Source organism: Oncorhynchus tshawytscha, linkage group LG11 (genome assembly GCF_018296145.1).
Source record: "Oncorhynchus tshawytscha isolate Ot180627B linkage group LG11, Otsh_v2.0, whole genome shotgun sequence".
Lineage (NCBI taxonomy): Eukaryota > Metazoa > Chordata > Actinopteri > Salmoniformes > Salmonidae > Oncorhynchus > Oncorhynchus tshawytscha.
Genome location: NC_056439.1, coordinates 51246507 through 51259000, shown reverse-complemented (window position 1 = coordinate 51259000; position 12494 = coordinate 51246507). Strand labels below are relative to the sequence as shown.

At 45.9% G+C, this 12494-nt stretch overlaps 1 protein-coding gene and 1 long non-coding RNA gene across 5 annotated transcripts in view; both read left to right on the top strand.

Annotated features, from left to right (window-relative positions):
• The window catches only part of atl1 (atlastin GTPase 1), a 36457-nt gene extending 35444 nt beyond the window's left edge, over nt 1-1013 (top strand). The window contains exon 15 of the mRNA XM_042330286.1: nt 114-1013. Within this exon, the coding sequence (XP_042186220.1) occupies nt 114-239 (126 nt within the window). The 3' untranslated portion in view covers nt 240-1013. The remainder of the gene's footprint in view (nt 1-113) is intronic.
• A 155-nt stretch (nt 1014-1168) lies between these two features.
• LOC121847748 lies at nt 1169-6571 on the top strand. 4 transcript variants are annotated; one of them, XR_006084604.1, is made up of 4 exons: nt 1169-1902; nt 2567-2756; nt 2793-3511; nt 3583-6571. It is a non-coding gene; the product is annotated as an uncharacterized LOC121847748 (long non-coding RNA). The 4 variants fall into 4 exon arrangements; XR_006084602.1 differs by having other exon boundaries at nt 2793-3794; nt 3987-6571; XR_006084603.1 differs by having other exon boundaries at nt 2793-4707; nt 5272-6571.
• The last annotated feature ends 5923 nt before the right edge of the window (nt 6572-12494 follow it).

The window sequence follows — 12494 nt, the reverse complement described above, 5'->3', positions numbered from 1 at the left end:
TCTTTAGCATTCTGACAATGGTTAATATGTAGAATTCCACCCCTCTTTTTTTTGCCAGATAGTGACGACCCCTCTCTCGCTCCTTTTTTCCCCTCTCCTATTCGCCTTTCCAGGCTCTATATAAGCTGTATACTGCTGCAGCCAGTCACAGGCACCTGTACCACCATGCGTTCCCTGGCCCCCAGGCCTCTGGAGAGACGAGCGATACCCACGAGGAACCCACCAGGAAGAGGAACTGACCTGGCGACCTGATTGGCCAGAGCACAGCAGGGACTGCTGGGTATCTTTTCAGTAGCATGATGGATAGAGGAGGGAGGCATCCTCACCCATTGGACACTCTTTTACTATGGTATTGGCTGGAACATTCCAGCGACGCGTTCACTATTTTAAATCTATATGTGGACAAATGTAATGTCCCAGAGGTAGTGGCATAATCTCCCTTTGAACTGGGTTGCTTGGCCTGTTGCCTTCAAATAATGGGTATTTCACATATCATTGTCTTTCACAAACCACATTCAACCTTTTCTATCTGTTTGTAATTAAAGACATCTGTAAATACACGCAGAACAGCAGGAAAGGAGTACAGATCACACTCCACATGCAAATTACTATCAGCAGTTTGTCTGGACAGCGGTGCAGTAAGTTACAGTTAACCGCTGATTTCATTGTGTTACGTGAGATAGCATGACGGCCGTCAGCACCGACAGGTCATCATCATCACCATCGCTTTAGAATGTTCTGTCCGGAAAGACAATGCTTCGGATTTCACGAATGGAAGATTTCCTGAGTATGCCATTGAGGAGAAGTTTAAATCAAATTGACCTCTGACTTACCACAGAATAGCAGTCCATGTATATTGATTATCAGGTTAAGTGCTGCTTCTCTAAAGGAAATTATTCCATGTTTGAAAGCCAATGTTTTTGCCCCAAACGGCTCCCTCTTCCTTATATAGTTCACTACTGTTTGTTTTACCAGGGCCCATAGTGCTCTGGTTAAAAGTCATGTTATTTTACTAGGCAAGTCAGTTAAGAACAAATTATTTTCAACAATGACGGTCTACCCCCCGGCCAAACCCTAACAACACTGGGCCAATTGTGCGCCGCCCTATGGGACTCACGGCCGGTTGTGATACAGTCTGGAATTGAACCAGGGACTGTAGTGACGCCTCTAGCACTGAGATGCAGTGCCTTAGACCACTGTGCTACTCAGGAGCCCAATGTGCTCTATAGGGAATAGGATGTCTTTGGGGACACGTGCAGTCTTTGTTTAAATATACCTATTTTGTCAGCATGGTAAATCATCAGTGTCTCCCATTAGGGCTTGACCTTTGACCTGACATTTTTTTATTGTTTTGTAATATAGGTACTGCGTGCCCATGTCATGCGACTACAGTTTCATATAGCTACGACAGCACTCACACGTCTTGCTGCATAATGATGCCACGTGTTGAGCAGAACGCAATCATCCACTGTCTATGGTGTTTTGGTTTGGGGAGGTGGTGGTCAGCTGTCTGTGCTCCCTTAGTCTGCGTCCATGATGTCAGAGTGTCATACATACAGATTCAAATAGGACCCTATATTCAGACTTGAGATAAGTTGACTTAAAAAAATAAAATATGCTGATTTAAGTCCATGTTCTCTGAATCGGGCCGATATAGCCTATGGTGTCTCTATGGTCACACATTTAGCCTGGAACAGAATTGACTACCGGGGATGAGATTAAGAGTAAGTCACTGGATAGTTTAGTAGACATGGACCAGTGTGTAGGTTGTGACGGGCTTTGCTAGGTGAGTAGGGTGTGGTCGACGGGCTGGCTAGGTGAGTAGGGTGTGGTCGACGGGCTGGCTAGGTGAGTAGGGTGTGACGGGCTGGCTAGGTGAGTAGGGTGTGACGGGCTGGCTAGGTGTAGGGTGTGACGGGCTTTGCTAGGTGAGTAGGGTGTGACGGGCTTTGCTAGGTGAGTAGGGTGTGACGGGCTTTGCTAGGTGAGTAGGGTGTGACGGGCTTTGCTAGGTGAGTAGGTGACGGGCTTTGCTAGGTGAGGGTGTGACGGGCTTTGCTAGGTGAGTAGGGTGTGACGGGCTTTGCTAGGTGAGTAGGGTGTGACGGGCTGGCTAGGTGAGTAGGGTGTGAGTAGGGTGTGACGGGCTTTGGCTAGGTGAGTAGGGTGTGACGGGCTTTGCTAGGTGAGTAGGGTGTGACGGGCTTTGCTAGGTGAGTAGGGTGTGACGGGCTTTGCTAGGTGAGTAGGGTGTGACGGGCTTTGCTAGGTGAGTAGGGTGTGACGGGCTTTAGGTGCTAGGTGAGGTGAGTAGGGTGTGACGGGCTTTGCTAGGTGAGTAGGGTGACGGGCTTTGCTAGGTGAGTAGGGTGTGACGGGCTTTGCTAGGTGAGTAGGGTGTGACGGGCTTTGCTAGGTGAGTAGGGTGTGACGGGCTTTGCTAGGTGAGTAGGGTGTGACGGGCTTTGCTAGGTGAGTAGGGTGTGACGGGCTGGCTAGGTGAGTAGGGTGTGACGGGCTTTGCTAGGTGAGTAGGGTGTGAGTAGGGTGTGACGGGCTTTGCTAGGTGAGTAGGGTGTGACGGGCTGGCTAGGTGAGTAGGGTGTGACGGGCTTTGCTAGGTGAGTAGGGTGTGACGGGCTGGCTAGGTGAGTAGGGTGTGACGGGCTGGCTAGGTGAGTAGGGTGTGACGGGCTGGCTAGGTGAGTAGGGTGTGACGGGCTGGCTAGGTGAGTAGGGTGTGACGGGCTGGCTAGGTGAGTAGGGTGAGTAGGGTGTGACGGGCTGGCTAGGTGAGTAGGGTGTGACGGGCTGGCTAGGTGAGTAGGGTGTGACGGGCTGGCTAGGTGAGTAGGGTGTGACGGGCTGGCTAGGTGAGTAGGGTGTGACGGGCTGGCTAGGTGAGTAGGGTGTGACGGGCTGGCTAGGTGAGTAGGGTGTGACGGGCTGGCTAGGTGAGTAGGGTGTGACGGGCTGGCTAGGTGAGTAGGGTGTGACGGGCTGGCTTAGAGGTAGACAGAGAAATGTAAAACATTATAAACAGTTTCACTGCAGTTGACTATATTATATTTGTCTCTATCACTTCATACTAGTCTGCTTCTTGAACAGTTTGGTAAATAAATAATATTTTAAACTGGATAATGAGGGCTGGGGGAATAGATGTTAGTAGATAGTGAGGTAATTGATGTTAGTAGATAGGGAGGTAAAAGATGTTAGCAGATGAGGTAATAGATGTTAGTAGATAGTGAGGGCTGCGGGAATAGATGTTAGTAGATAGTGAGGTAATAGATGTTAGTAGATAGTGAGGGCTGGGGAATAGATGTGAGGTAATAGATGTAGTAGATAGTGAGGTAATAGATGTTAGTAGATAGTGAGGGCTGGGGGAATAGATGTTAGTAGATAGTGAGGTAATAGATGTTAGTAGATAATGAGGGCTGTGGGGAATAGATGTTAGTAGATAATGAGGGCTGTGGGGAATAGATGTGAGGTAATAGATGTAGTAGATAGTGAGGTAATAAATGTTAGTAGATAATGAGGGCTGTGGGGAATAGATGTGAGGTAATAGATGTAGTAGATAGTGAGGTAATAGATGTTAGTAGATAATGAGGGCTGTGGGGAATAGATGATAGTAGATAGTGAGGTAATAGATGTTAGTAGATAATGAGGGCTGTGGGGAATAGATGATAGTAGATAGTGAGGTAATAGATGTTAGTAGATAGTGAGGTAATAGATGTAGTAGATAGTGAGGGCTGTGGGGAATAGATGTGAGGTAATAGATGTTAGTAGATAGTGAGGTAATAGATGTAGTAGATAATGAGGGCTGTGGGGAATAGATGTAGTAGATAGTGAGGTAATAGATGTTAGTAGATAGTGAGGGCTGGGGGAATAGATGTTAGTAGATAGTGAGGTAATAGATGTTAGTAGATAGTGAGGGCTGGTGGAATAGATGTTAGTAGATAGTGAGGGCTGTGGGGAATAGATGTGAGGTAATAGATGTAGTAGATAATGAGGGCTGTGGGGAATAGATGTAGTAGATAGTGAGGTAATAGATGTTAGTAGATAGTGAGGGCTGGGGGAATAGATGTTAGTAGATAGTGAGGTAATAGATGTTAGTAGATAGTGAGGGCTGGGGGAATAGATGTTAGTAGATAGTGAGGGCTGGGGGAATAGATGTTAGTAGATAGTGAGGTAATAGATGTTAGTAGATAATGAGGGCTGTGGGGAATAGATGTTAGTAGATAATGAGGGCTGTGGGGAATAGATGTAGTAGATAGTGAGGTAATAGATGTTAGTAGATAATGAGGGCTGGGGAATAGATGATAGTAGATAGTGAGGTAATAGATGTTAGTAGATAGTGAGGTAATAGATGTTAGTAGATAGTGAGGTAATAGATGTTAGTAGATAGTGAGGTAATAGATGTTAGTAGATAATGAGGGCTGTGGGGAATAGATGTTAGTAGATAATGAGGGCTGTGGGGAATAGATGTAGTAGATAGTGAGGTAATAGATGTTAGTAGATAATGAGGGCTGGGGAATAGATGATAGTAGATAGTGAGGTAATAGATGTTAGTAGATAATGAGGGCTGTGGGGAATAGATGTGAGGTAATAGATGTAGTAGATAGTGAGGTAATAGATGTTAGTAGATAATGAGGGCTGGGGAATAGATGATAGTAGATAGTGAGGTAATAGATGTTAGTAGATAGTGAGGTAATAGATGTTAGTAGATAGTGAGGTAATAGATGTTAGTAGATAATGAGGGCTGTGGGGAATAGATGTTAGTAGATAATGAGGGCTGTGGGGAATAGATGTAGTAGATAGTGAGGTAATAGATGTTAGTAGATAATGAGGGCTGTGGGGAATAGATGTGAGGTAATAGATGTAGTAGATAGTGAGGTAATAGATGTTAGTAGATAATGAGGGCTGTGGGGAATAGATGTAGTAGATAGTGAGGTAATAGATGTTAGTAGATAATGAGGGCTGGGGAATAGATGATAGTAGATAGTGAGGTAATAGATGTTAGTAGATAATGAGGGCTGGGGAATAGATGATAGTAGATAGTGAGGTAATAGATGTTAGTAGATAATGAGGGCTGTGGGGAATAGATGTGAGGTAATAGATGTAGTAGATAGTGAGGTAATAGATGTTAGTAGATAATGAGGGCTGTGGGGAATAGATGTAGTAGATAGTGAGGTAATAGATGTTAGTAGATAATGAGGGCTGGGGAATAGATGATAGTAGATAGTGAGGTAATAGATGTTAGTAGATAGTGAGGGCTGGGGGAATAGATGTTAGTCCATTGTACAGAAAGAAGAGTGAGACCATTCCCAGCTAGCACATAACGGTCTGAGAACCATATGTTTCTTAGATCTTGGTGAGAGCGTTGTCTTGTCCTAGTTATTTCGCATAAAACCTTCCCACAGTGTTCTGGGAATGTTACAGGATATCCAGCTAGCACATAACCAGAACCCTATTTTCCTATGTGGGAATGTCATTAAATCAGCATAACATTATTTTTATACCACTTTTTTCGTAGTATCCAAATTGTTACAATCTTGTCCCATCGCTGCAACTCCTGTACGGACTCAGGAGAGGCGAAGGTCGAGAGCCGTGTGTCCTCCGAAACACAACCCAACCAAGCCTCACTGCTTCTTGACACAACGCTCGCTTAACCCGGAAAGGCAGCCGCACCAATGTGTCGGAGGAAACACCGTATACCTGGCGACCGTGTCAGCGTGCTTTGCGCCTCTGCCCGCCACAGGAATCGCTAGTGCGCGATGGGACAAGAACATCCATGCCGGCCAAACCTCCCCTAACCCGGACGACAATTGTGCGCCGCCAGAGCCTGGACTCGAACCACTGAGCCAGTTAGGAGGCCCAACATAACATTTTCTACGGGGTGCCTCGTGGTTCTATTTAAAGTTATGTTCTCAATTCATTCAGAGAACGTTAAGGAACAACGTTCTTCTGTGGGAATTTCAGTACTTCATTATGGTCCTATTTAAAATGTTCTCAGAACGTTTCCATAAAAAAAAACACAATAAAACATTAGAAACGCTCAAAGTACATAAGAATGTTATTTAAAAACCTATACACTCTGTTCTCTGCATCAACAAAACTCTCTATCCTCTATCTTGTGTTAAGTATGTTCAGGTGTCTTGGCCACGCCCACTAATTGGCCACACCTGATATTAATGAGTGCTTGTTTGTTTTGAAATGGGTTTCTGTTTGAATAGACAAAATGGAACAGATTTGTATGAGTTAAAAAAACAACATGGCATTCTAGCACCATCCTGGTGGCACAGTGGACTAATTCCATGGAGACAATAGAAAATCATAGGTTAAAATCTCACTGATGCCGTGCCACAACAAAAACAGTTAACCTAAGCTAGCAGTATTATTAAAAGGCTTATAGAAACATGTTGTCAGAACGTTATTTAATTACCTTCAAATAACCAATCATTTCCGTTCTCATAAAGGTTAATAAAACCTCCCAGTAAAACTTTCAGGGAACCGTAGTTAAACATTCTCAGAACCTCCCTGGAACAATAGTAAAATGTTCTCAGAACCTCCCTGGAACCATAGTAAAATGTTCTCAGAACCTCCCTGGAACCATAATAAAACGTTCTCAGAACCTCCCTGGAACCATAGTTAAACGTTCTCAGAACCTCCCTGGAACCATAGTAAAACGTTCTCAGAACCTCCCTGGAACCATAGTTAAACATTCTCAGAACCTCCCCACCCAATAAAAATGTACGTTCCCAGAACAGGCAAAAATATCACTTCCGTTCTCAGAACGTTTTAAAAAAACCTTCAGTTTTACAGGTCATGAAACTTACGGACACGTTCCCAGAACCAATGGGAAATCAAAAACGTAGGTTCCCACAACTTCCAAGGAACCAAATGTGCTAGCTGGGATGTTGTTGGTTCACATTGAATGGTATAGCAGTGGAACATTCAGAATCAGAATGAGTTCTAGAAGTACTGTACTGGTCATTAATCTAGGAAACCTGGTTCCCCCCCCCTTTCTTACTAGGCTGGTCCCAGATCCATTTGTGCTGTCTTACCAACTCCCATGGTCAATGTCATGCCACTGTGACAACGACCATAGGCGTCTATCTGTACTACTGCATGGTAAAGAACCAGAGGGGTGTACTATAACACAGGATCAATGAGTTAGCCAGGGACTTCGATTAACAAAACAGAAATAACTGTGAATTTTCTGATTCAAAAGAAAAGCTAATACAGTATGTGTTTTTGGTCGTTGAGTCAGTTAACCTTGAAATGGTTATAGTCTATCTTCCTAAGAAATAGAAGTATATTTTAGAGTATTCAGGCAAGTTAACTCCTTGATTCTGCTGTGCGGTATTCCCTTCTGAAAAGCCACAGTTTCCCAAACAGCTTGTTAACCAGTAGAGGTTGTGTTATTGTTGGGAACGCTTTTTCGTGTTCGCAAACAATATATCAGTGGGCTTGGTGGACTGTTAAAATGTGTAGATTGTGTTAAATTTGATGAGGAAAAACAACGATCCATGTGTATATTACTACATTTGAAGGGTAATCTATCAAAGTTATTGTATATGCAAAAATATAAAACAGCTTATTTTTCGGCGGGGTAATTTTAGTTGTTTCCATGTTTTATGTAAACTGTAAGGTTGTTGTTATGGTTACGTGTCAAGCAGGATGTCTATAAAAGGTCTGACCAAAGAGGTTTGTCCTGTAACAATCTCCCAGAGAGCCATGAACACGCTAGCCCAGGTCTGAGTCCAAAATGGCGCCCTATTCCCTTTACAGTGCACTACTTTTGACCAGGGTCCATAGGGAGTAGGGATGCCGTTTGGGACGGACACAGACAAACACACAGCAGCATCAAAGTGGTTTCTTCCTCGTGGTCTTCCACACTACAGTATGTAACGTCATCGTTCACAAAACAAGTCATCGTCATCATTTTTTATTTAAAAAAAAATGGGAGAAAAAAAAAAACGTCTCTGTTGTCTGAGCTTCAATATACACAGTGATTGAATAATGAAAGGAGAACGTCAAAATGTCCCTGCTGTACATCTGGGCCGTGCCTGAAACAGGAATGGGCGGAACCGCAACCTGCAGGCTGCAATTGTCTAATAAGAAAATGTTCATTGTTGTTATCCGTTACGGAGCACGACCCAGGTATTGACTTATGAAGAAAAGAAAAAAAACAAATAGATATTGGTCTGTTTTAGTACATGTAACACATACTGGCAGGTACAAACAACTATGAAACCAGGATCATCTCCAAACTAGGATTACATTATTTATTGATAGTTGCTTTTCCAAAAGCAAATGTTTACAAGAACAGAATAGTAAATAACAGCCAATAAGTAGTTTGTGTGAATCGTTTGAAGAATAGCTACATAGTTGGAAAAGTCCGATTGGTTGGAGCTACATAGTACGGAAAAGTCACATTTTTAGGCCCTCTTCACAGGCTTGAAACGTATATTATTATTTTTTCACAGCAGATTGTGTGTTTGTTCTGGATCTGCACTCCACAAAGGGTTAAATACCAGCCGTATGGTGACGTCATTCTGAACCGATGGGTTGGTGCTATCCCTACGGTGACGTCATTCTGAACCGATGGGTTGGTGCTAGCCCTACGGTGACGTCATTCTGAACCGATGGGTTGGAGCTAGCCGTATGGTAACATTCTGAACCGATGGGTTGGAGCTAGCCCTACGGTGATGTCATTCTGAACCGATGGGTTAGAGCTAGCCCTACGGTAACATCATTCTGAACCGATGGGTTGGTGCTAGCCGTATGGTAACATTCTGAACCGATGGGTTGAAGCTAGCCGTACGGTGACATCATTCTGAACCGATGGGTTGAAGCTATCCGTACGGTGACATCATTCTGAACCGATGGGTTGAAGCTAGCCGTACGGTGACATCATTCTGAACCGATGGGTTGGAGCTAGCCCTACGGTGACGTCATTCTGAACCGATGGGTTGGTGCTAGCCCTACGGTGACGTCATTCTGAACCGATGGGTTGGAGCTAGCCGTACGGTAACATTCAGAACCGATGGGTTGGTGCTAGCCCTACGGTCACATCATTCTGAACCGATGGGTTGGTGCTAGCCCTACGGTAACATCATTCTGAACCGATGGGTTGGTGCTAGCCGTATGGTAACATTCTGAACCGATGGGTTGGTGCTAGCCCTACGGTGATGTCATTCTGAACCGATGGGTTGGAGCTAGCCATACGGTCACGTCATTCTGAACCAATGGGTTGGTGCTAGCCCTACGGTAACATCATTCTGAACCGATGGGTTGGTGCTAGCCCTACGGTAACATCATTCTGAACCGATGGGTTGGAGCTAGCCCTACGGTAACATCATTCTGAACCGATGGGTTGGAGCTAGCCCTACGGTTACGTCCTTCTGAACCGATGGGTTGGTGCTAGCCCTACGGTAACGTCCTTCTGAACCGATGGGTTGGAGCTAGCCATATGGTAACAAACGACTACCGCCCCGAGCACTCACATCCGGAAGTGCTTTGAGAGACTAGTCAAGGACCATATCACCTCCACCCTACCTGACACCCTTGACCCACTCCAATTTGCTTACCGCCCAAATAGGTCCACAGACGATGCAATCTCAACCACACTGCACACTGCCCTAACCCATCTGGACAAGAGGAATACCTATGTGAGAATGCTGTTCATCGACTACAGCTCGGCATTCAACACCATAGTACCCTCCAAGCTCGTCATCAAGCTCGAGACCCTGGGTCTCGACCCCGCCCTGTGCAACTGGGTACTGGACTTCCTGACGGGCCGCCCCCAGGTGGTGAGGGTAGGCAACAACATCTCCTCCCCGCTGATCCTCAACACTGGGGCCCCACAAGGGTGCGTTCTGAGCCCCCTCCTGTACCCCTGTTCACCCACGACTGCGGGCCATGCACGCCTCCAACTCAATCATCAAGTTTGCGGACGACACAACAGTGGTAGGCTTGATTACCAACAACGACAGACGGCCTGGGAGGACCCTCGGAGTGGGTGTCAGGAAAATAACCTCACACTCAACGTCAACAAAACTAAGGAGATGATTGTGGACTTCAGGAAACAGCAGAGGGAACACCCCCATCCACATCGATGGAACAGTAGTGGAGAGGGTAGCAAGTTTTAAGTTCCTCGGCATACACATCACAGACAAACTGAATTGGTCCACTCACACAGACAGCATCGTGAGGAAGGCGCAGCAGCGCCTCTTCAACCTCAGGAGGCTGAAGAAATTCGGCTTGTCACCAAAAGCACTCACAAACTTCTACAGATGCACAATCCGGGCTGTATCACCGCCTGGTATGGCAACTGCACCGCCCTCAACCGTAAGGCTCAGAGGGTAGTGAGGTCTGAACCGCATCACCGGGGGCAAACTACCTGCCCTCCAGGACACCTACACCACCCGATGCTACAGGAAGGCCATAAAGATCATCAAGGACATCAACCACCCGAGCCACTGCCTGTTCACCCCGCTGTCATCCAGAAGGCGAGGTCAGTACAGGTGCATCAAAGCTGGGACCGAGAGACTGAAAAACAGCTTCTATCTCAAGGCCATCAGACTGTTAAACAGCCACCACTAACATTGAGTGGCTACTGCCAACACACTGTCAATGACACTGACTCTACTCCAGCCACTTTAATCATGGGAATTGATGGGAAATTATGTAAATATATCACTAGCCACTTTAAACAATGCTACCTTATATAATGTTACTTACCCTACATTGTTCATCTCATATGCATACGTTGATACTGTACTCTATATCATCGACTGCATCCTTATGTAATACATGTATCACTAGCCACTTTAACTATGCCACTTGGTTTACATACTTATCTCATATGTATATACTGTACTATATCATCTACTGTATCTTGCCTATGCTGCTCTGTACCATCACTCATTCATATATCCTTATGTACATATTCTTTATCCCCTTACACTGTGTATAAGACAGTAGTTTTTTTTTTTTTGGAATTGTTAGTTAGATTACTTGCTCGTTATTACTGCATTGTCGGAACTAGAAGCACAAGCATTTCGCTACACTCGCATTAACATCTGCTAACCATGTGTATGTGACAAATAAAATTTGATTTGATTTGATTTGATTTGATTTGACATTCTGAACCGATGGGTTGGTGCTAGCCCTACGGTCACGTCATTGTGAACCGATGGGTTGGTGCTAGCCCTACGGTGACGTCATTCTGAACCAATGGGTTGAAGCTAGCCGTACGGTGACATCATTCTGAACCGAATGGTTGGAGCTAGCCCTACGGTCACATTCTGAACCGATGGGTTGGAGCTAGCCCTACGGTGACGTCATCCTGAACCGATGGGTTAGAGCTAGCCCTACGGTGACGTCATTCTGAACCGATGGGTTAGAGCTAGCCCTACGGTCACGTCATTGTGAACCGATGGGTTGGTGCTAGCCCTACGGTGACGTCATTCTGAACCAATGGGTTGAAGCTAGCCGTACGGTGACATCATTCTGAACCGATGGGTTGGAGCTAGCCGTACGGTGACGTCATTCTGAACCGAATGGTTGGAGCTAGCCCTACGGTCACATTCTGAACCGATGGGTTGGAGCTAGCCCTACGGTGACGTCATTCTGAACCGATGGGTTAGAGCTAGCCCTACGGTGACGTCATTCAGAACCGATGGGTTTGGAGCTAGCCCTACGGTAACATCATTCTGAACCGATGGGTTGGAGCTAGCCCTACGGTGACGTCATTCTGAACCGATGGGTTGGTGCTAGCCGTATGGTAACATTCTGAACCGATGGGTTGGTGCTAGCCGTACGGTGACGTCATTCTGAACCGAATGGTTGGAGCTAGCCGTACGGTGACGTCATTCTGAACCGATGGGTTGGAGCTAGCCCTACGGTAACATCATTCTGAACCGATGGGTTGGTGCTAGCCGTATGGTAACATTCTGAACCGATGGGTTGGTGCTAGCCCTACGGTCACGTCATTGTGAACCGATGGGTTGAAGCTAGCCGTACGGTGACATCATTCTGAACCGATGGGTTGAAGCTAGCCGTACGGTGACATCATTCTGAACCGATGGGTTGGAGCTAGCCCGACGGTGACGTCATTCTGAACCGATGGGTTTGGAGCTAGCCGTATGGTAACATTCTGAACCGATGGGTTGGAGCTAGCCGTATGGTAACATTCTGAACCGATGGGTTGGAGCTAGCCGTATGGTAACATTCTGAACCGATGGGTTGGAGCTAGCCGTATGGTAACATTCTGAACCGATGGGTTGGAGCTAGCCCTACGGTGATGTCATTCTGAACCGATGGGTTAGAGCTAGCCCTACGGTAACATCATTCTGAACCGATGGGTTGGTGCTAGCCGTATGGTAACATTCTGAACCGATGGGTTGGTGCTAGCCCTACGGTGACGTCATTCTGAACCGATGGGTTGAAGCTAGCCGTACGGTGACATCATTCTGAACCGATGGGTT